The 23938-nt window shown below is 38.7% G+C and overlaps 2 protein-coding genes across 2 annotated transcripts in view; one reads left to right on the top strand and one right to left on the bottom strand.

The window, feature by feature from the left end:
• The first annotated feature begins 6609 nt into the window (after nucleotides 1–6609).
• Nucleotides 6610–23938, top strand: part of Diap2 (Death-associated inhibitor of apoptosis 2) — a 328461-nt gene continuing 311132 nt past the window's right edge. The window contains exon 1 of the mRNA XM_083123774.1: nucleotides 6610–6643. The gene's annotated coding sequence lies outside the window, so the exon portion shown is untranslated. The remainder of the gene's footprint in view (nucleotides 6644–23938) is intronic.
• The window catches only part of LOC145988693 (uncharacterized), a 31259-nt gene continuing 22650 nt past the window's right edge, over nucleotides 15330–23938 (bottom strand). The window contains exon 3 of the mRNA XM_083123773.1: nucleotides 15330–17357. Coding sequence (XP_082979899.1) covers nucleotides 17010–17357 — 348 coding nt within the window. The 3' untranslated portion in view covers nucleotides 15330–17009. The remainder of the gene's footprint in view (nucleotides 17358–23938) is intronic.

Below are 23938 nucleotides of genomic sequence, written 5' to 3'. Positions count from 1 at the left end.
GGCGTTTAGAAAATCACCTCTGACATTTTATGTTAAACAAGTAAGATTTTTTTGTGCACGAGTGTGTTAGCCGATGCGTAGCAAAGTATTTTAGGAACAACACTTGAAAAAAATTCTTGTAGGACTAACTAATGAAAAACTTCTTTGTAATCGAAGGTCATAATACCTTTTAAGGTGTGGTAATATTATAATGGGATTGAGATATGAAACTCTCGGATCCGGATCCAGATCCGAAACTTTCAGACCCGGATCCGGATCCGAAATTTTTGGATCCGGAACTCTCGGATCCGGATCCAGATCCGTAACTTTCGGATCCGGATCCAGATCCGTAACTTTTGGATCCGGATCCGGATCAAAATGGATCCGGATTTTTCGGATCCGGATCCGTTTGGCCATCCCTAGTTTCAATCAGCCCTGGCCCATATCCATGGTAACGGTTGAAGTTTTTGCGTGCGATGACGTTTAACCGGCCAAGTGAATGCATCACTTCAATGTGAAGTCACGTGGAATGACAGAACGACAGTGCTGCAGTATGCAGATATTAAACACCAGAACAAGAACAATGTCTATACGAGGATGTGTACTACAGGCTGTGGAAAAGGAGATGCGATAGCCACTAACGCCGCTGGGCGGGAACTTTACGTCACATCCCATGAAGATGTTCTGAGCTGATTATGTCCTTTGCGATTAGTCCACTCAGAATTAGTTCACTTCATCAAATGATTTACTAAATCTCATAAATTTACATTGTCGAGTTCATTATTTGTGTTCTTTTTGGTTTAGGTTCAACATCTCCGAAGAGAAAAAGATGCTTATTTCTTTGTTTTCCTTGTCCCTGTACATCCAGGGTCAAGGAAGTCAGTAATAAGGTGTGTTATATACAGTGTACACCTATAGATTGAATTGTATCATCTGTGATTGGTCATTTATCTATTTTATCACTTCTTCATCATCTCCATTGACTTAAATGGCCGGAAGAGCAAAGTAAATTTATCAAATATAAATACAAACACATACCGTTTAATAAATAACCAAAATAGAATGAAAAATTAGCAGTTTGTATTTTCATTGCTTTATGTGAATATGTAGGGAAAAATGAGAGAAAATTGTACACCAATGGCAAAAGAAATGGTAGGCGAATTGCCCATCACCATTTTCCTCCAAGTCTGTTTTCCCCAATCTGTTGATCACAAATTGAAATAAGCAGAGGACAACATCTGCTTTCCATTATTTAAAACAACACAGGATGTAGAAGAAAAAAAATGAAAATAGCGATGGACAATTTGCCTACTATTATCTATCTCTTCAAGAAAAAAAATGCATCTAAATTTAGAACCACTGTATGTTACGCGCTCCCTTGCCCGGGAAAACAAATGCTACCACTACCTAGATAGAGGCGGCAAAATCTCCCTCGGACAAGCGAAATAGCGTTACGGTCCAGGTTAAGTTCGTGTGCAGGAACCGGTGACCGACAGTGCATAGTGATAAGCCATATCGAATAAAAACAAAGACATATGTACTTTCAAATTACCACCTCTTTACCTGTAGCCGGGAAGCGGCTAGCTGTATACCTGAAAATCACGGGTAGCGACATGTATACGAAAATGATATAGCCCAATATTAACATGAAAATAAAAAGTATATTCTATTCATAACCAACAAAAATGGAATTATTACAGGTCCCCACACTTGCACTCTCACATTCTCTCTCAGATTCAATCCTCATGGGGTCATCGACACAAGAAATTATACATGACATGTACAGGTTTTATGACGACAAGCCCTAATTATTGCATTCTCAATTAATTTTATCTTACTTTTTGTCTAATCAGGTCATTTGTGATTTTGCTCCAGTGCTACTTAAATCATAGCCAGCCCTTACTTAAGTTCACCTTTTGTTTCTAAAAAAGAAACTAGTCGGCGCGGTGACAATACATTACTTGACCAGTATAAACAAAGGCGTCTCAACGGCAATTACATTCACATGGGCGGACGTTTTCCTTTTACAAGACCTCACGTGGTTCCACACATAACAAATAACCTCCGTTGAGTGGCGCAAACATATACTCTCTAGCAGGCGGGACTTAAACACTTCGCCGCGACGAGCAATTCACATTACCAGGCAAATACTTTAACAAATAATCACATATGCGACCGGACATAGCTAGCAGCGACACAGCGCTGACACATAAAAATGAACAAACCTCAAGTAGAATATGCAATTAAGCGGGCGGCGCTTTACTCTAATAGTACGCACTTTAAACAAATACAAAGGAGCACAAACAACAATGAATTTAAGATCATAAAAAAATATCACAAGGAATACGAAAAATTGACCTGAGACGAATAGATTACAAATGACAAGCGCGACGGGAGTTTGGTATGAAGTTCGAGTTGAGTGGGCGTTTTCAAAATGTCGACGGATTTCAAGGGCGTTCTCTAAATCAATCGGGCCGTCACGTGTTAAGGTTCACACAGATGAATACTTTACCATCTCTCAGCTTCCGGGGTGCATCCTGGCGTCTTTATGGGCGATTGAAAACACATAGTATCCACGCGAAAGGTTTCCTGGGTCGTGACGATGAAGATGCAAAAAGGGTTCAAACACCTAGTTCCCCGGCTCCTCTTCCTCTCGGGATCGGTGGATCTCCGTGGTATGGCGCGGTTCGGACGTCGCATCTGAGCGGTCGTTGTTGGCGTCGTCGGCGTCGTCGGGGCGTCAACATCTCTCTCTACGTCTCTCTGTCGCGGCTGGTAGGCGTCGTCGGCGTCGTCGGGGCGTCAACATCTCTCTCTACGTCTCTCTGTCGCGGCTGGTAGGCGTCGTCGGGTCGTCAACGTGGCGGATGGTAGGCATCGTCGGCGTATCAATAGGGCGGCGTTCGACGTTCTCTCTCTCTCCATGGCGGCGGATAGGCATCATCGGCGTAGCTTCTTCTGACATCGGGCGAATCGACGTAACGCCCCCATCTCTCTTCTTCCTCTATCCCGCCATAGTTTCCGGTGTTCCTCGTTTCTCAAAAATTATAAATGGCGTAAGGTGATCACGGAAACACGGTTTCGCTTCAACTTCCCCCAGCGGTTGAGGTAGGCGCACTCGTGTAGACTTACTGCCTATCACACACACTGGTGTTCGCACAACACAACAAAGTCCACTGTACACGAAAGGTAGCACGAAGGTGCTCTCGTTCCAAGGATCGCGGCAAAACTGTATATGGAGAGGTAGCACGGAGCTGCTCTCGCTACAAGGATCGCGGTAAGACTGTGTGTCGAAAAACCATGTCCTTCGTTTTATTTAGATTTTGAAAAACGACGCTAGGCGTTCGTTGAAGCGACGCTTCCGAAGAGGTCAGTCCACTTTGCTCTATTGTCTCCCAAGTGGGACGAGCCGTGCTCGAAGTTGAGTTTGCGCGGATTAAGCTTCAGCCTCGCTGTCGCCCATAGCTCAATTGCAACCGGTGTCCACAAACTGATCAATTACAACCGATTTGATCTGGCGTCCGTAATTGTTGCTTGATCGCGACGAAACTCCACACATCCGTCCTTGCACACATGCCGCTGCGCTGGTATAACTTTCACGTGAATCTGACCGCTGGAAACCGAGATATTTAAATGTTTGTCATTACGGTCGAATTTCTTAAGCTTTAGACGCATAACGTGACCCTTCAGGTGCTCACCCTTAAGACACGTGAACGTCTCGTTCCTCCCGTCGGCTTGGCAAAAATCAAATATGTATTCTTACAACTTAAAACTCTCAACGCTTTGAATCAACACATTTTTTTACCGCTATGGACAATAATAATAATAATAATAATAATAATAATAATAATAATAATAATGATGTCGGTAAATCTGACTGTCACACCATGCTATAGAACTTGCTAATGTAACATTTGTTTTATAGAAGATTATTTGTGTCACATTTTCCATTAATGGACATTAGCTTTAAAAATTTTCCTTATTATTACAAAATACACTACATTACTTCTTAACCTTCTTAAAGTATTATTGTTTTTACTAATTTAATATATATAACTAGATTATAGGTTAATTTCCTTGTATTCAAAATTAGACATTAATATTATTGACATATCCCATATCATAGTGAAACTTATACTTGTATGATCAAGTGAATGGAAATCAATGAATTAATCTTTGTAGTTGGCTGTACGCCTTTAATTTTGTTTTAAATTAATGTTTCAAGAAAACTATATTTCTCCCCTGAAGGAAAAAGTATTGACGGATTGAAAGTATTCCAGTCAAAATGTATGTGTCTTTACTCTTTACAATTCGTTTAACTCCATTACATGCCCGGCCATGAGTAATTATGTTTAGGAACGCACAATTCCTCCACCTTTCTCCAATTCATATTTCATATGATTGTTAAGGTCCACTGCTGCGAGGCTTCATATCGCAAATTATTCACGCTATCTATTGTCACGATTAATACTACTGTTCATTTTCATTAATTTCTACATAATTCCCACATAGGTATGAGGATGAGTTTAAATAAATATACTTTGTATCATCTTAAACTTAACATCTGACATGCAAATGAATGATACTATCATATCATTGCTTCAAATGTTCAAGTTATGAAATATCAAATTTATTGCTTATTTGCACGGCATAAATATATCATTAGCGGATGAGAATGTGAATATATTTTACATTTTCTAACAATTAACAGTTTGTCAGAAACATAAGTGGAATGCAAGTATCATCATTTGTTAAAATGAAAACAAGCAAACATGACACAGTGAATTTGTCTTTGTTGTAAAATGTATTTAATGAAATCATCGTTCATCCTCATCGTCGAGCGTAAACTAAAGCAGGGGCGTAAGGGTTAAGGAGTCTATAGAGCAGAAGTTTAAAATGTATTATACAAATTAGTAATAGTATTTTAAATATTTGTGGCAACGTATTCAATTCACTGAAGTATTCTTAAAAATGTATACTTCTATGTAAGACCATTACAGACACAGTAATATTTATTGCATAGAACGTATAAGCGATATTAAAAAATAAATTACTTCTGCAACTGAATTCTACCTTATGGCCAAGTTACAAAGCAAAAATTAAACCATTAAGCTAAACTCCCACAGCTGATCAAAACCTAATTACGGCTTTGCAGTAACACAACTTAGCTTTGAACAAAAATTTGTGTATATTTTGTGCTTATAAAATTTCGACACGGAAGTTGTAGTATTAATCATTTTACACATCGGAAAGAAGCCACACTTGGTTTCTACTGCAGAAATTAAAGACTACACATCAAAAGGTGGAAAAAATGTGCCCTTGCATGTTAACCTGAGACTGTAGTGGCGTGCCCAGGATTATCGAAAGGGAGGGGTTACGTACAATATTTTTGGTAGTCATCCCTCATTTTGCCATCTTTTCCTACATTTGACGCTTTTTTTTTTTTTTTTTTTAGGAATACTGGGCCAAGGGGGGGTTGGGTTATAACCCCCACCAACTCCCTCTAGGGCACGCCACTGCCTGATAGAGAATGAAATATTTCTTCATGCCAAGTTTGCGTGAAAGCAAAGTTGAACAGTATTACATTTCATGTTAAGCAGACTTTGATATATTCGCGGAAACATGTTGTGCACTGAAGAAAAAAATACAAGTGCGTAGCCTAGTGTAAATATAGCGTACATAAATGCTCATTTGAACTTTTCTTTTCTGGTATGCACAGTATATTATCTTCAACGTACTTGGAAGATGTATCTTGTGCTGAACTAAAATAAATAATAATAACAAGTGGTGTGCGGTATCTCGAAAAGTCGGGACCGGGAACGGACAGAAAAATTCCGTCCCGATCCTGACTTCAGCAAATGACTTCCCTACTTTTCTGAATCCCGAGCAATCGGGAAATACCGAATGGTCATTTTAAAACGGTATTAATTCTTGACGTTTTATACATTGCAAGTGTCTGGAACTTATCGGAAATTGTTAGTTTTCATTCCAGAAATGTAAAGACAATCACTTAAGGTGAAAGTGACGTGTAGAATTTGAGATTTCCAGAGCCTCGGGAAATTTCGGAAATTTCCCGTCCCGAAAATTTCCCGACTAGTCGAGAAATTATGAATATTTCCCGTCCCGAATGTCGGGATTTTAAAAAAAAATACCGTTCCGATCAATAATATTCTGTCCCCATGGGCGTCCGGAAGGGGGGGCAAGGGGGGGCCGTGGCCCCCCCCTGGAAAATGAAAGTCAACTAAAAAATATTTATTTCACACATATAATTTCATTTTAGCCGCAATAATATGTGTTAATTATTGTATGAACACCATAAATTCAAATTTCAGCAATGTTTTTTAGGGAACAACACTATTTTTGGGGAAAATTTGCCTTCGTTTGCCCCCCCCTGGAAAAAATACCTTCCTTGCCCCTCCCTGGAAAAAATCCTGCGGACGTCCATGTCTGTCCCGCATAACAATAAGTACCCACCGATATTTATTTTCAATTTGTCTGAAGCCACAAAATGTGTGTTCAGTTTCTGGCATGTTTCCTATCTGCATAGTGCAACACTAGCGCATAGATTTGGAATTCATTTCATGGATAAATTCACCTCTTACCGTCGTTTCGTCATCACGAGTAAACAACGGATTGGCCCAACCTATACTTTTAATAACCTTGGGTTAAACCACCATCACTATTAAAAATAGTTACAAAACATTGTCAAAAATTAATGTTCCTTTCCCTATTAATATGACTTCAATGTTGTATGCTCCAGATATTAGAATTGGATATGTTATACTTGCTTTTTTGAGAAAAGCTGATATAAAATTGTAATATATTTTTGTTACTGAATGAGTTAATGTAGTTATATAAAATTGTATTTAAGAGCGTTTATGAACTTTGTGTGTAAAATTTATATTAAAAATGTATCTTATGTAATTATAATGTATGCTGGGCATAAACAGCCACCTGTAAGCTGTAAGTCCAATAAATATTAGTTGAGTTGAGTTATTAAAAATAGAGGTTTGCAAAAAGGGCTTAATCACTTTAAATGGACCTTCATGACTAACGCATGGATAATAAACCTTTTCCTGGTCCCACAAAAATAGCCAATAATTAGGTTGGAGAGTTCAATGAAATAACCGATCTCTAATTACGCACTGGTAATGATTAGGGTCAGTGATTCAGTTTGACCACATGAGTGTTAGTTTTCAATTAGGCATGAAGAACGAATCTAAATTGTTATTGGGAAATGAGGAACACGTACCCTACTTGAAAAATCTCGATAGTTTACCTGAAAGAGAATGTGAATACAATTTCATAACTTTTGCTCCTTACATTATCATTCCTACTGATTACTTAGTTTAATATATTTTATTATTAGATCTATTATACAATTAACTGCTTACTACTTACGTTAGTTTTTCTTTAATCTTCACACCTTTTATCCTTATTAGTATTTACTAATACTCTGCCATCTGTTGGTGATATTCATAAAAAGGTAAAAAAAAGGTAAATGTAAAGTGTTCCCCTGTGCTTAGCACCACGCCATGAAGGCGTATAGGGGGTGTGGGGGTAACGCCCCACACTTTCTTGATCCGGTCGTGAGTGGGGGTGATGTGATCAGCATCACGCCCCTGACCGCCTTTACCCCCCAGGGTTTCCCCCAGGTACCCATGTTATTCGACGCTGGGTAGGCGCCGGGACCGCTTCCACCGTTATAAAAGTTCCCGGATTTGAACCGGCCGGGATCGAACCCGGGACCTTTAGCATGGTAGTCAGATGCGTTACCGACTGAGCCACCGCGGCCACTATATATATTATATTCATAAACGTGACCTATCCTCTTTTGTGCAACTTATCGTCAACAGCAATTCCACATGTCATTAGAATGACGTTTCGTTCGCACCTCTTCAATGTCAAATATTTTCGGTGGAGGCCTCAGGGACGATTCCTCCATGTAGGAAGTGAGGAACTTCCTACAGTTTATTTACACTTATTTCCAGTCTTCTACTTTTTTAGGAGTTTAATATGCGTTATAAAACTATGAGCGTAATGTGCGTTATAAATTTATGAGCGCAATGTGCGTACATTTGACTAAGTTCGCTACTGTTCGCTATCACTCGCTTACTCCAGCTGACAGCCAAAGACGACAGTCTTCCCTCTTCCCTGCTGCTGAGGAACCTCGATCTTCCACCTACAGCGGGATGGGCGAGTGGTGTTGAAGGGTGCGGGAGGGCGTTGCTCGGTTTAATGGCCAGCGAGGAATGATCGAGGGTTTCCTCATCAGTGATACCAACTCTAGCATTATGAATCTATATAGGGTGACCAGACACATACATTCAAAAATGAGGACAGAGCATGGAGAAAAAGGAGTGTAGTACCTTCTTGAAACTAAATCAGAATGATCTAAATCTCTGATAAATAACTGGAAGAACAATCTGGAAATATTTTCGTTTATTTCAACGCAGCGGCACAGCCAGAAATCTTTTTTGTTCCTTACCCTTTGTGATTTTGCTTGAAACATTTTTAATAAGGTTACATATAATATACAGCTATTTAAAAAAATACTGTTTTTGGGGAATTGTTAAAGGACTCTTTTGGACTTTGAGGTGGATGCGCCTTCTGCACCTAAGATACGCCTGGTTGCGCCAGGCCAAGATTCAGTGTAAGAGTTGCTACCATTAGCCTTCTAATACTAATAGTGAGTAATATACTCAAACAAACTTATCACTGCAATTATGGGGGTTGAACCGGACCTCTAGAGTGGTAACCTAACATCCTACAAAGTCAATTGCTATCTGGTACGAAGAAATGGCCGCGGTCTCCTGTCTTGAGAAATAAAGCTGCGATAGGACTCTATTCAATGAAAATTTCTCTCAATTAAATGCCGCTTGGAAGGACTGAACGCCCCCCCCCAAAAAAGTTGCCACAGACACAATGTTTAATTTTGGTGTTATTGCACCTCAATATCATTATCCATAATTTTAACGCTGCCATTTATTTTTGATAGACCATTGATCATAAAATATATTTCAAAGACTTTTTCATGAAACAAGAACCGTTTTATTAATAGATCACCAGTGCTCGAATTTGCATAAGCATCCTCCTCCACCTATATACCCTGTCCCAGGTATATCTGGAGCAAGGCTGCGCATAGCGGCAGAGAAGGGAGGCGAAATCGACTGGCCGGAGCGAAGCAGTGCACGCAATGCTGGTAACTGCAGTATCTCCCCCTCCCCTCTCCACGCAACCCACTTCCTCTCACGTGTTCATTGGTGGACCAGTCTCGTGTCACTAATTGCACAGACTTGTTTTCGTTCGCCTGCTCCAGAATTATTAGGGACAGAGTCTTCAAGCTGATACATACAAGGATCCTTCCTTCTATCCCAACAAGAAAATTCGCAGCTAGGAATTTTCACTTCGCACACTGCAAATCACAGAAATCTTAACACATTGGAAAATAGAAACTAGTTCGACAGAAATGTCCACAAAATTTCAATACATAAGAACAATGAACTTCACAAAATTACACAAAATAATGGACAGATTTAACTCATTAGCTGTATACGCTGCGTGACAGAGGAGGGGATAATGGCTCTCAGAGCAAAGGAATAATTGTCCCTGGGCTCCACCTCTTACTGAATTTTTGGGCCCCTTTCAAGTAAAACGTATCAGGTGTAGACAATGTGGGAAATTTATTTCAGCTCTTATTTCAATATGAAAAAGCTTCGGGCCTCCTTGAAAATGTTTAATGTCAAGTTACATTTTTAATATCACGTGTAACATTAATATTAGTGGTAAAAGGTCATGAATTACCAAATTTGATGTTTATTGTGTAGCAATAATAAGGAATCGACTGGTTGATCAACTGAATCTCAATACACTACGTTTACGACAAACTGCGTAGCTATAACGATATGAGATGAGGGATAGTTTCCTATCGATTACTATCTACGGAGCAAATAAGTTAATTCTGCATTTCGGAGGGAACTCATATGACAAGTTACCCGGACCCCTCCTGCTGAGAAAATGCACCACTGCTTATTATCGCAGACGTCGTCACATGATGTTACTGGGAACCAGATTTCTGTTTCGCAAATCGACTTTGTTTTTTGTTTTTTTGTAAGCGACACTAACTGTGGAATTTCTGCTGTTATATAACATTTCAGAACCACATAGCGGGGCCCCTACACCTCGGGGCTCCCCGCATTGCGAGGGTGGCAGCTACGTCACTGGAACGGGTGTGTGTGCGCACTTGCCTGTCTGAAGTAGTAGCAATAAATACAGGTATTACATGGCTCTGAAATAGACCACGACACTGCGAGCGAAGCGAGCAAGAAAGTTTTTAGAACTATTTCTTTGCAAACTGATTATGCATATTATTAATTAAACATAGCGACAGTATCCCATGATGTTTACTCTTTACAATCTTGCTTTGCTCGGTCGGCGTCCTCTTTACCTCTGCACATGCCCTTTGCCCTTTCCTGTTCTATACCGCGTTTGTTAGAACCTGTCCCGTTTCCCGCGCTAGCGATCGCTCGACAGTTTTGGTGCCAATGAGAAACGAGAAAAAAGTCGTCTGCTGGGCAGCGAAGAGAGAATGGAAGCCAGAAGAGAGGCGCTTACGTAGACGCTGCTGCCACGTTGCGTATTTTAATTTGCTGCCTGGCTTTGGCTTTCCCCAGCACGGAGTTCAGGCGGTCTTCAGCAGCAACACCGCTTGGTTTATGCTAGAAAAGCCAGGAATCAGCTAGCGCGGGAAGCGGGACAGGTTGTAACAAACACGGTATAGCTTCAGTTAGAAAATATGCATATATATAATTTTAACAGTTCTATGTTGGGAGTGAGTTCCAAATTCTGCTGGTGTTTTCAAATCTCTGTTTAAACAATGATTCACATACTGAAATAAAGTAATAAAACTCTATATATTTAGAGCATGGCCATGAAGACTTTAAAATATAATGGGATGTTGGGATGCCCGTTTGATGGATACCTGGTATTGCTTTTGAACGAAATCGGTCAAGGAATTTCATATTAAAGTCTTACAAAACTTTGGAAAATACGCTTGGCGTTGTTGTTGAGTTTATCTTTCAAATACTAAATGAGAGACTCTAGGGAATTAGGAGCCATGTGCCTCTTTGCCTTAAAAGAAAACGATATAATATGTAAGTATATGTCATATAAATGCATAACATGTTAGCTGCAAAGGGAAGGCAAGGAATTTTGACTTCTAAATTGTTGTAATGCTTTATTTTCAATTATTTAAAAATTGAATAGCATTTATTTCACTTTCCAACACAAAGAGCACAATGAACCAACCAATTACCTCTCTCTACGTTTTCCAGCAGGCAGTGGCAAGTGCCATCGTGCCCCCACTGGTGCGCCTATGGTCAGATATAAATTTGGGACTTAATGTACATTAAATTACTTTTATGTTTAATTCCTTACACTTCCTTTTCTTCCTCTGAAAAGTTGGATAAAATTAAAGATGTCTTTGTCAGGAAACCGACTAGATAAAAAGAGGAATAAATTTTTTACTAAAGCTATATCTTTGCAAACTGACAATAACTTTAGTTTAATAGGGTGCCAGTAATTTCACAGGGCACCACGACGTTAACAATTTATTATTTTTATCTGTTTTGCTTGTTCGGCACTCCATTTGTCCTTAGCGGTCAGCCAAGCACCTCACGTGGCCCCTCCCTTTTACAACTCTCTCTCTAATAGTATATAATATCTTTTACAAAGATAAGAACTCTTGGAGCCACAAAAATGGTCATCAAAAATGGTGGGGTCATAACCCCATTTGACCAAGTACTCCTTAAAAAAAGAACGTCAAAGACAGAAAAGATGACAAAATGAGGACGGACCACCAAAAATAGTATGTGTAACCCATCTCCCTTTCGAAAATCCTGAGCAGATCACTCTTTATTTCGGACACATTTTTTAAAATCAATTCATCAAAAGTTTTTATCGTTTCGTATTGGAGACTGAAGTAAGATGCGTTCTTCCTGCAGGTTTGGATATTAGCCTTTAGGATTCTGTCGCCTGCCTTCGCAAAGCCCTATTTTTCCATCCTTGTGACTTTGATCTTTAAGAACTAGGAAGATTTCAAAAGAAAAGGGGGGCCTCCCCGATGGCGCAGTGGTAGCGTTGTCGCCTTGTAATCAAAGGGTCCCGGGGTCGATACACGGTGAATGCATATAGTGGTTCAGACCCCACTTTGTCGTCCCAACTATCCTTAGTGCATGAAGTGGACTTAAAACACCAAATCAATCAATCAAATCAAGACAGAAGGGGCACGCGATACATGTCGTTTGGAACGAGTCAATCAACCTAACTTTATCTAGTGTAAACAGAAAAATTTCCTGCGGGGATCGAGCCCCTTAATCCCCACTTTGGGTACGTGCTATTTACAATAACAGGGTTACAGAACATTCTCCGTCTTGCCTCGATAATTATTTATCTCGTTAAATGATCTTCACATTATTCAAGAAGCCAAAAACCTAATTTTATCTAGTGTAAAAAGAAAAAAAATCTGGTGGGTGGGGGCTCGAGCCACCTGATCTCTACCTTTGATACACACTATTAACAATATTATGGTTATAGAACATTCTCCGTCTTGTTTCGATAATTAGTTCTCTCAAATTATCAACACATTATTCAACAAGCCAAAAAGCCAATTTTATCTAGCGTAATCAGAAAAAAATCCTGTGTGTGTGTGTGGGGGGGGGGCTCACGCCCTCTGATCCCCACCTTGGATACATGCTATTAACAATAACAGGCTTATAGAACATTCTCCGTCTTGCCTCGATAATTCTCTCTCCTTAAATTGTCGTCACATTATTCAAGAAACCAAAAATCTAATTACATCTAGTGTGAGCTGAAAAATTTTCGGGGGGGGGGGGTGCTGTACCCTACCTTGGATACATGCTTTTATCAATAATAGGGTTACAGAATATTCTCCATCTGGCCTCGACAATTATTTCTCTCCTTAAATTATCGTTACATTATTTCATTTCACACCACAAGAAACTAAAAACCTCATTTTATCTAGTGTAAACCTAAAACTTTCTGGGGGGGGGGCTCGAGCCCCTAATCCCCCCTTGGATACGTGCCTGACTCAGTCTGCAAAGTGGTCTTGTTCAGCTCCCAGATGTCTTAAATGAAGATCCTTATGCGTTCTCTATGCAGCACATTTGCTATGGTCCATGCTAAACTCTTTCCAAAAAAGGGTGGACATTTACCGGATTTCTAAAAAATCCGCCCGGACGCCGAACAGACACCTAAAATGGAGGACATGTCCGGATAAAAGAGGACATCTGGTCACCCTAGTTCCATACCTAGCATAATTTGAACTTCGCTGGCATCTAGCAGCCTGTGTTTGGCAAGTGATCTTAACGCGCGTCCTTGGGAAATGGATAAATTTAATTCAAAGGAAGATACTTTAAGGAAAGAGCAAATATATTTTATATCTTATTTGTACTTGTTACTTATGGGGACTTGTTTCAAACAAGAGAGAGTATGCCGACTAAAATACAAGCTCAGTGGCGTGCCTAGGATTTTCGAAAGCGAGGGGTTATGTACACTTTTTCTGGAAGTCATCCCTCATTTTGCCATCTTTTCCTACCTTTGACGTTCTTTTTTTAGGAATACTACTAGGCCAAGGGGGAGGGGGGGTTATAACCCATAACAACCCCCCTTGGGCATGCCACTGTACAAGCTATTACAATCAGATGCCGGTCCATCCTCTTGTTTTAATCTTTTCTTATTTCTCCCCAATTATGAAATGAACATTTTAAAGGAAATCTGTAGAAAGTTGGAGGTCACCAAGAAACATACTGGTCGCCGTTCCCAATCGTCGTGTAAGTTTGGGGATGTTACGAGTAAGTGCATATTTTGGATTGTTTTTAAAATGTTCGCCCTAATTCAATTGGTTCATAGCTGTTTCCAGAGATTAATCCCCCTCCCTTTCCTTCATGTAAAATTTCAGAAGAAAAAATATGTCAAATCCAGGAAAAGGTGGATAATAGATTTTTTTTCATAATGCTAATATTTCAGTCTAATGTTTCGAGTATTGCTTTCCGATAATGCTCAGTACTTTATTTAATCAAAATTTACACAAAACACAAGAGATAACATTGAAAAACAACATATTATTACCAGGAATCATTTCATGCAATTCTTAAGCTAGTTATAAATAAATTAGGAATACTTGCGCAATACTTTTTAACTGCATTTGTATGGTTCTTGTCATAGGTGTAACTCGGGAGTTCATTTTTAGGGGTGTCCAATTCATCGATGAAATATCAGTGAGAATGCATTGCATGGGTGTGTGCGCGTTTGCCTGTCTGAAGTAGTAATAAGTACAGATATCATTTGACTCTTAAATAAATTACCACACTGCGAGCGAAGCGAGGAAGACATTTTTTAGAACTATTTCTTTGCAAACTGATAATGCATATTATTAATTAAACATAGCGACAATGCTTTCCTACGTTACAGTTAGATGCAATACCAAACGGGCTCTACTTGTTTACTTGTTTGAAAAGTACAATCGTTTAATATCCTCCATTCGCCGGACCCTGTGGTATTCCTCTTTTTTTAAAAAAAGAAAAAAAAAGTGGTTAGCACATCTCGCTGCGACGCCAAGGGTCCCAGGTTCGAATCCCGCTCGGGCTTGGTTGTTTGTGAATGTCCATTCATCAATTTCATCATTTCATCACTCACCCCCATCTTCGCAAATTAGCCAAGAGGCACAAAACGCGAAGTAAAATAAACTAAATCAATTAATCAATCAATACTTTCATTTCACAGTATCCCACGATGTTTACTCTTTACAATCTTGCTTTGCTCGTTCGGTGTCCTCTTTACCTCTGCACATACCCCCTGTCCCCTCATGTTCTAGCTTCCGTTACAAAATATGCGTATATATAATTTTAATAGTTCTATGTTGCGAGTGAGTTCCAAATTCTGCTGGTATTTTCAAATCTCTGTTTAAGCCAAAATTCACAAACTGAAGTTAAGAAATGAAACTCTCTATATATTTAGGGCATGGCCATGAAGATTAAAATATAATATGGTGAGAAGTTGGGATGCACGTTTGATAGATACCTGGTATTGCTTTTGAACGAACTCAGTCAAGGAATTTCATATTGAAGTCAGGACAGGAACAATAAAAAGTTAAGTAACAAATTTCAAGAACTAATAAGAATGACTTTCAAATTTCATTTTGTTATTTAAAGACAACTTTTGAATCAAGAAATAATTAGTTTCGAAAATTAATGATACAATTTTGACTAAGTGGCAACTTGTGTTGTCCTGATATTTAATATCAATGACATCTTATCGTATCTGATGGACACACTACAGCATTTTCAAATTAATTCATATAAATTAAAATAAAACTGCATGTCCAACAGCTTTCTAATGGCCAAGGCCTGCCAGAGTCAGGACAATGTTAAATTTAAAAATATATAAATGGAAATTAAAAAATAACAATTACACTGGTAAAATAACAACCACAACAATTTTAGTTAACTCAAGGATTTTTCTCATGATGCTTTTATGAGTATTTTCTTCCCCAGATTCTACATTTATAAAATTATTCCAAAGTGAGGAAATAATGTCAGAACATTTGTTACACATATATAGAACTCAAAGGGAGAGTGCCCAGAAAGACATTTATGAAAATAGAAGAAATAGGAACCACTCAGCAGACACAAGAGGATTTTACAAGCTTTGCAGCAATGGGCCACATCAACAGTGTATATGGAACCATGTTATTACACACACACACACACACACACGTGTGGTTAATATTTATCAAGATTTTTCAGTATTATAACAGTATTTAAAGAAAAATGTCAATAATTATACTTCGGCATGCCAAATTTTCATGATGGAAATTAAAATTCTGGAACTGCAACTTACATTATTTAAAATGATATTTTCTTCTTCAAATAATATATTGCCACATTTAATAAACACATCTTGGCTGTGATTAGTTACTATAACAAAACAAGTTGAACTGACCTCTCGAAATGAAAGAAAATATAGTTTTCTTTATTAAAAGACTGTGCACAGAATACAGAAACAAAACATATGAACGAATATGTCTTTGATTATTTCATAGGATATACACTTATAAGAACACATAGACATGTATAAATTATAGGTGTAACATTAAAAGACTTAAAGAATTTATACAGATGCTATTAAAATGAAAAAATATGAATTTATTATACAATGGTGAAGATTAAAATATATTATACACCATGAAACAATTGTCCTTATTTCTTCGTAAACAGAAAAATAAAACTATCCAGTACAGGATGAAGATCATTATTACAAATGATACACATTATGTACAGATTTTAGCAGGACTGTGTTTGAAGGAGTGCAATCTTTGTCATTTGCAGGTCGAAACTAAATATAGAATTTATATATCTTGATGGTTCTATAGTTACTGGAGAATTTTCAAATACCATATTGGATTCTAACATTAAATTTAGTATAATGATCCTCAATTTCTATCTCACAACAAGGCAAACCATCCATTTTCTCTAACATAAATTATAGTTGAATGTAAGTATATAAGGTATATTTACACACACACACTCACATGTACATTAATCGATATGATTTCTCCTAAACCAGACTTCAATTCCACTAGAAACTTTTTCACTGATTAATGGCCAAAACAAATTTATAATGCCAGTTAGTTGAGGAGATATTTTTCACTATTAAGAATTCTGGCACCATGGAGTATTCTGTCCATAAATAGTTGAGAACAAAAAAAAAATTGATGGAAATTATTTTAATGCATATATGAATCTTTATGTTACCTCATAGAACAACATGAAGTTTGATCTCATGGAGGTGTCAGACACATTTCGCATCACAGTACCCAGTAGTGTTTCCAATTCTTTTAATTACATCTTTTTCCATCCTTGTTTCACATAAATCCACAGTGAGTTTAGTTAATATGAAATTGAAAATTATAAATAAATTTGAATTGTTCATGTACCATTATCACACCCACTTCATACTCTCCATGATCCGGTACCAGTAGGTGGCCGAGAGCCCCTGTGAGCTCTTGAACCAGTGAATGGCAGTGACCTAACAGCACCCTGTGAATTAGTTGGACTAGGAACATTCATGCTGTTATTTTGCCTGCTTGTTCCCTCATTTAGACGAGCAAGTACTGCATCTCTTGGGGAGACTGCTGAACCCTGTCTGTTAACATCGGGATACTTGGCTTCAATTGAACTCAAAAGACTTTGGTAATTGTCATTGTTTGTGTCCTTTGCTAATGCTGCATAAACCACATCATAGAGCATCTGCAAGATATTCAGTTCCAGAGCTTTCCCTTTATATCGAAGGCAAATATTCTGTAATAGAATTCGAATAACAAGTTAATTACAACAATAATATATTCTTATGAATGTAGCTGTAGTATACTATATGTTCAGTGGTGATACTGGGGGGGGGGGGGGGGAAGGGGAGAGGCTGAGTAACAGATGAGGTGAGATTGCACAAAAATTCTCAGAAGTTCAATAGTACAGAATATGCCACTATATAATGATAGTAGCAAAATATTTTTCTCTAAAACTTGGGGAGATATGGGGCTTGCTTGGTTCCTCTTTAATGTCACAACTGTATATGACATTGGAAATGATTATGAGTGCAGAATTATTCTATGTTCTCAAGCTACATTATAATGCAAGATTTATTTTTGTAGGAATTTACAGCAGCTGAATAATTATGTCTGTTAATGGGTAATCAGAAATTCCGAAATTTTATCTATATGTGTCAGATGTGATCAACTGAAACTTCATTTGCTCTTTGTCATTGAGGTGAGATCACAAGGTATCATGTGACAGTCACTTTGTAAAGCATAATAGAGAACAGTTTGGTTTTAGACAGTGGAAGGGTAAAGGTGCATGGCACCTATAAACATCGATAGAGTTATTCTGAATTTGTCAAAATGTAACCAGTGCAATCCATTGCCAAATTCATGCTTAAAGACCGTATGGTGAACATGCAGATCGTGAAGATGTTACAGCAAGCCATAAAGAATAAACACACTAGAATTCTTCCTTGTGAGGTGATTGTTCTTCATTAAAATGCCCATTTGTATGCTGCCAAAAATATTTGGGAAACTGGACAGCTCTGGACAACCAACTTATAGTCCCGATTTTTCCAAATGTGAATTTAATTTGGTTGGACCCAAGAAAGCTCTAAGCAGACAGTATGTGATGCTTTCCACCTATCTGAATGTATATGGAAAATTTTGAGGAGACCTGTATTACTGTATATTTAAACAGTATTCCTTCTATGTTTTGTTATCTTGTTGTTGTACATTCTAAATAAATGGACAAATCATCTTTTTCATTTCTCATAACTGAAGAGACTTGAACTTTTAATGATAAAAACTGTCACATAAACATGCTCTATTGAGCATATGCAGAAGATAGTCAAAAACATCTGATTAGGTGAAGAAAACCTTCCCTCGGGCTATCGACCAGGTGAGTTGTGTAAAATATTTCAAGCTTTGAGAGCTAACATCACTCTTATATTCAGGGTACAAGTTCAGTCCTGAGCATCAACCTGGGGTATGTGTATTCATGGAGAGGGGTTCCTGATGAAGTTGGTGGACCAATTGGGTACCGTGTCTGCTGCATCTGCACTGCTGGTTGACTATCACTATTAGGCTGGGTTCAGTTTGAGCTCCGTGTCGTGATTGAGATTCTCTTTTTCCCCATGAATGGCTATTGCTTCTTTGATGATGCGGTCCCAGTAGTTTGAAGATTTGGCTATAATTTCTGTGTTGCTGAAATCTGGTCTATGTCCCTCGTCATCGCACTTTCAGAAAATTTATATTCGAAAGCATTTGCTTTTGTAGTAGATGAATGAGCTCTAAAACCATACAGAGCATTTGTGAATAAATTATTATTTGAGAAATGTTTATCTAGTTAAATATGAACATAGAGCCCAGTCAACACACTAACGTTGTTGCCACAACGTTGTATGAATGTTGTATTTATGATGAATGTTGTATGTAGGGGAACAACGTTGACGCATCAACGTTACAAAAAAACATGGCCGAGTCTGCTGCCACGCATGTGTCAGCAGTAAGATTAAGCGTCAAATTTGCTGCTGCCACGTAATTCGTCTGCTAAGAGTATGTTACAAATCTTAAGAACTGATTAAGACGAGAGAAATGCAAGTTTATGATTAGTGGGAATGAATGTACTGGCAATTCAGAATCTTTTTCTTTAGAAAGCATTAGCGATATTATTTTAATGCTAACAGAACCTAACCTAACTACGAGAGCATTTAGGTTTATTATTAGAAGAATGCTGAGGGACCTAATCTTAAAACATTTTTGTGAAAGAAATCGCTACAACTTCACAGTATGTGTTACAGACGTAATTGCATACATAGCATGATGAAATCACGATAAAACAAAGACCGACTCTACTGCCACGCACATCTTTTTTGAGATTCCAGCTGAAAAAGAACGTGGCAGCAGACACTGCCAAAAAACATTCCACTGAATACGCTTTAGTTTGGATGATCACCACCATGAGCACCACAAGCGTCAGATCGGAGTGTTTTGTTTAATCTGAATTTGTGTGTGCACTGACCACCAAACCTTATATTTCCTACAGCGTACACTAGATGGCAGTGCGACTCAAATGCAAAACAAACATAACTTTTAGTAACACAAATAAGGATACTTTCGATTGTAATTAGTGAAAAAATGTATTTTATTATCCTTCGAAAGATGTGTGAATATTGAAGTTGTAAGGAAGATCAGAAAATGAAATGTGTTGAATACAAGTGAAACTCCCATGATAAATATTTTTATTCCAGACTATATAATCAGGAGCTAAGTACTGCAAAAAAAAAAAAAAAAAAAAAAAAAAAATACGCCTTGCTGCGAAGGGATATCTAGCTCGAACGACAGTTTTCAGGTGGCAACAACTAGGTTGTAGCCCCAAACTTTCAACGGTGGAGCTCTGGTCACAGTACTTAGAGGTATCAATACTGCTTATTTTGAAGCAAACCGTGTTTTGCAACACGTGCTTGTACAGGAGCAACCTGTGTTTGCCACCCGGTTATATCTGGAGCAAACTGTGCACGCAATTCTCGTTTGCAGCACTTTGTACTCTGCTTAATTAGAAGCAAACTGTGCTACAATCCTCGTTTGCAGCACTTTGTTCTACACTTATTTTGCACTCTTGTTTATTTTGAAGCAAATTGTTCTACAACTCTCGTTTGCAGCACTTTGTTCTTTACTTATTTTGCACTTAGTTTATTTTGAAGCAAACTGTGCTACAATCCTCGTTTGCAGCACATTATAATCAGCTTATTTTGAAGCAAACAGTGTTTGCAATTCTCGTTTGCAACACTTGTAACTCTGTTTCTCATTGTTGTTTCCGCCTTGTTGATTTTAAGATAAGTATTGGTAGGTCTCCTCCCTTTGTTCACCATGCATAAAGGGCTTCCCCAACAAGTTGGGGGTGCACACGCTCGAGACAGGAACATACAAAAACAAAACCGAGGAAATTCAAGAAGCACCTCAGCTGATTCAAAGACAGCTAGGGATCGCTCTCGATCCCCTCTCCAACAACAAAAGAAGCAAAAATACCACGAACAAACACGCAATCCAAAGTTAAATCCCAGAGATACCACACAAATTGATGGCCGAACTGAAGAAAATTCCACTGTCTACAACTTCCTACTACAAAATTACGACCCAAGTACAGAACTCCTAAGTTGCTCCTTCAACAGTTACAAAAATACCTCCCCAGAGCACAAGTAGAACAAATTATATTCACCAGAAATGGCATCATTATAAAATCCAGAGATCCGCAATTTCTATGCACTTTGAGAAACAAAGTTTCGTTAGAAATTTTTGGACCACAGGCTGCTCTATCCCAACTGACACCCAAAACTGCCAAACAATCACCACCCCCAAACAAACCACCTCACATGTCAGTCGTTATTAAAGGCGTAGATCCAGAACTCGCTGACCAAGAAGTATTAGAAGAACTACGTTTGGAAGGGCATGAAGTTATAAAATGCGTTCGAATCCAAAACAACAACGGACCAACTTACCTGATGCGAGTAATAACAGATTGTTCCAGCACAATCGATCGCTTACTTCATGAAGGGGCTTATATATATCGCCAACGACACAGGGTTGAACCATCGCATTCAAGGGCACCTCTTCCGTTACGATGTGAACGCTGCCAGAAATACAACGTCCACACTACGGCAAATTGCCCCGAAACACCTATCTGTGGCTATTGTTCTGGCCAACACACGACTAAAGAGTGCACAAATCTGAATGCACCACCCAAATGTAACACGTGCAAACAGGCTCAACCCTCAGATAGTTACCGTTGTGCTGCACGCCCAAACCCCGAAGCCTCACGCCCTGACCTAACTGTACCATTAAGAACTATGGACTCTACAACTCCACCACAGAACTCTCTGAAACAACCAGTGACTGTTGAATATCTACTTAGATTTCAAACATTAACCCTACAAAATATCCACCCATTTCTACGCCAACATATATTACAACAGATAGTACAGACAGCTAAGACTCTTTTTCGTGTCCACCTGTTCGCTACATATTCTGGTCCACATGTACATTTTCAAATTGTACCACTGGAAACTGAAGTTTAGAAACCTAACTGTTATTTATATAATTATGGCGGGCTATATACAATATAATTTCCTATTTATGAACATCCGTTCTCTACCGAAACATAAAGCTATATTCCAGGAACTTCTCCTGGAAGAAGACATTCATTTCTTTGCACTGAATGAAACCCGTATCCCCAAAGCCACACCCCTTTACATACCCAGGTATTCCTTGCTACATACACCTGGTCCTACAACGGCGCAACGATTATGTGGTGGAGTAGCCCTAGGGATCAAGCCAAAATTTCCCTATAGAACAAATATATTACCACCTCAATTTCCATACCAAGAATATTCTATTGCCACACTTTATCTCAAAAATATAAATGTGACATTGGCTACTGTATATATACGACCCACTAGCCCTCTACCTACAGACTTCTTTCTTTATATCGCTTCTACATACTGTCACTACTTCATACTAGCTGATATTAATATACATAGTCGAACAAATGCAGAACGAACAACTTTCCACACTACCATCGATAACAATACTACAGGTATATTTCAAGATTTACCATCTGCAACTCGTCCAGAGAGTAACACAACCCCCGATGTAGTTTTTGTGTCACCTTCCTTAGCTGACAAAATTAACATAGAAGTCCTTGCACCGATAGGAAGTGATCATGCACCAATTAAAATAACTCTACCAGTGCACCACTATACTCAACACAAACAGGTTCCTCCAAAGCAGATCTACGATTATAACAGAGCAAATTGGGAAGGTTATCGAGACGATCTCTCCACTGTCTTTCAAAATCTCACCCCTCCAACGAACTCTGACGAATTAGATAAGGCTGCAGAAAACATCACGTCAGAAGTCAAACAAGCAGCAAGCACACATATACCACAGACAACTGTGAACAGATTTAAACCTAAACTACCACCTAAATACCTTCATCTAGTGACTGCATCACGTCGTGCCTATCGGGAATACGTACAAACAAGGAATCCTGAATGTCTGCGAGTTCACCGTCAATGGATAAGAACTGTCCATAACTACATAAAGGCACACAAACAACGTCAGTGGATCGACACTTGCAATCACCTTGATGCTGAAAGTCATCCTAGCAAATTCTGGAAACGATTTCACATGCTTACAGGAAAACATACAAGTACTACGTATCCTCTTCTCTCACAACAACAAGCTCTTACAAATGATTACGAAAAGGCAACTGAATTTGCACAGATTCTCCAAGACACATTTACTCCTCCGCTTCCGCTTGCTCCTAATAGCAGATTAGAATCTCAAATAACAAGGAAGGTACATCCTGAAAATAGACAACTGCAACCCAGTTCTCATCATGCTATCAACGCAAATCACCCTCTTACGACTTTAATTACCACAGATGATATAACAAACGCAGTCCGCAACAAAAGAAACACTGCCCCAGGGTTTGATTCTATCACATATGTCTTGATAAAGAAAGCTCCACTAGCAATGTTGTCATTTCTCGCCTTGATATACAACTTAATCCTTCGCACTGGATATTACCCTGTCGAATGGAAAGTGTCGAAGGTACTCATGTTTCCGAAACCTGATAAAGATCGTACAGACCCAAAATGCTATAGACCTATACAACTAACATCAACACTCAGCAAAATCCTTGAAAAAATTTTAGTCCCCCGATTACACTCTCACTTATTGTTAAATAATTTTCTCCCGATACACCAAGCCGGATTTAGGCTACACTTTAGCGTCTTGGATAACCTACTAAGACTCTCAAATCGAATCTACAACCAGTACAATACATCTAAACCCTCTTGTTTAATACTATTCGATCTTGAAAAGGCATTCGATAAAGTGTGGCACACCGGCCTCATATATAAACTGCATAAGTTTCGCCTTCCTTTCTGTTACATTCGATTAATTTTCAACTTTCTTACCAACCGAATGGCATATGTAACAATAAATAACAATCTGTCTCACCCTATCTTCTTGAACGCCGGAGTACCGCAAGGATCGGTAGTATCTCCATTGCTCTACTTACTTTATGTCGCAGATATGGCAACATTCTCTCAGGTGTCAACATACCAATACGCTGATGATACAGCTCTACTGGCTTGTGGTTCTACAATTCAAGCAATAAATCGCATTATGCAACCAGCTATTAATGTTTTTCAACGATGGTGCGACACTTGGAGACTCACCATCAATAGCGCAAAAACTCAAGCCATAATATTTCTTCCTACCGGATGTCGCTCACGGGTACAAAGAAATCCAAGTATGTTAGATCTTAAGATCCGTGGC

Source organism: Lepisma saccharinum, chromosome 6 (genome assembly GCF_977018435.1).
Source record: "Lepisma saccharinum chromosome 6, izLepSacc3.1, whole genome shotgun sequence".
Lineage (NCBI taxonomy): Eukaryota > Metazoa > Arthropoda > Insecta > Zygentoma > Lepismatidae > Lepisma > Lepisma saccharinum.
Note: the sequence above shows the minus strand (reverse complement) of the source record. Positions and strands in the feature narration are given on the sequence as shown.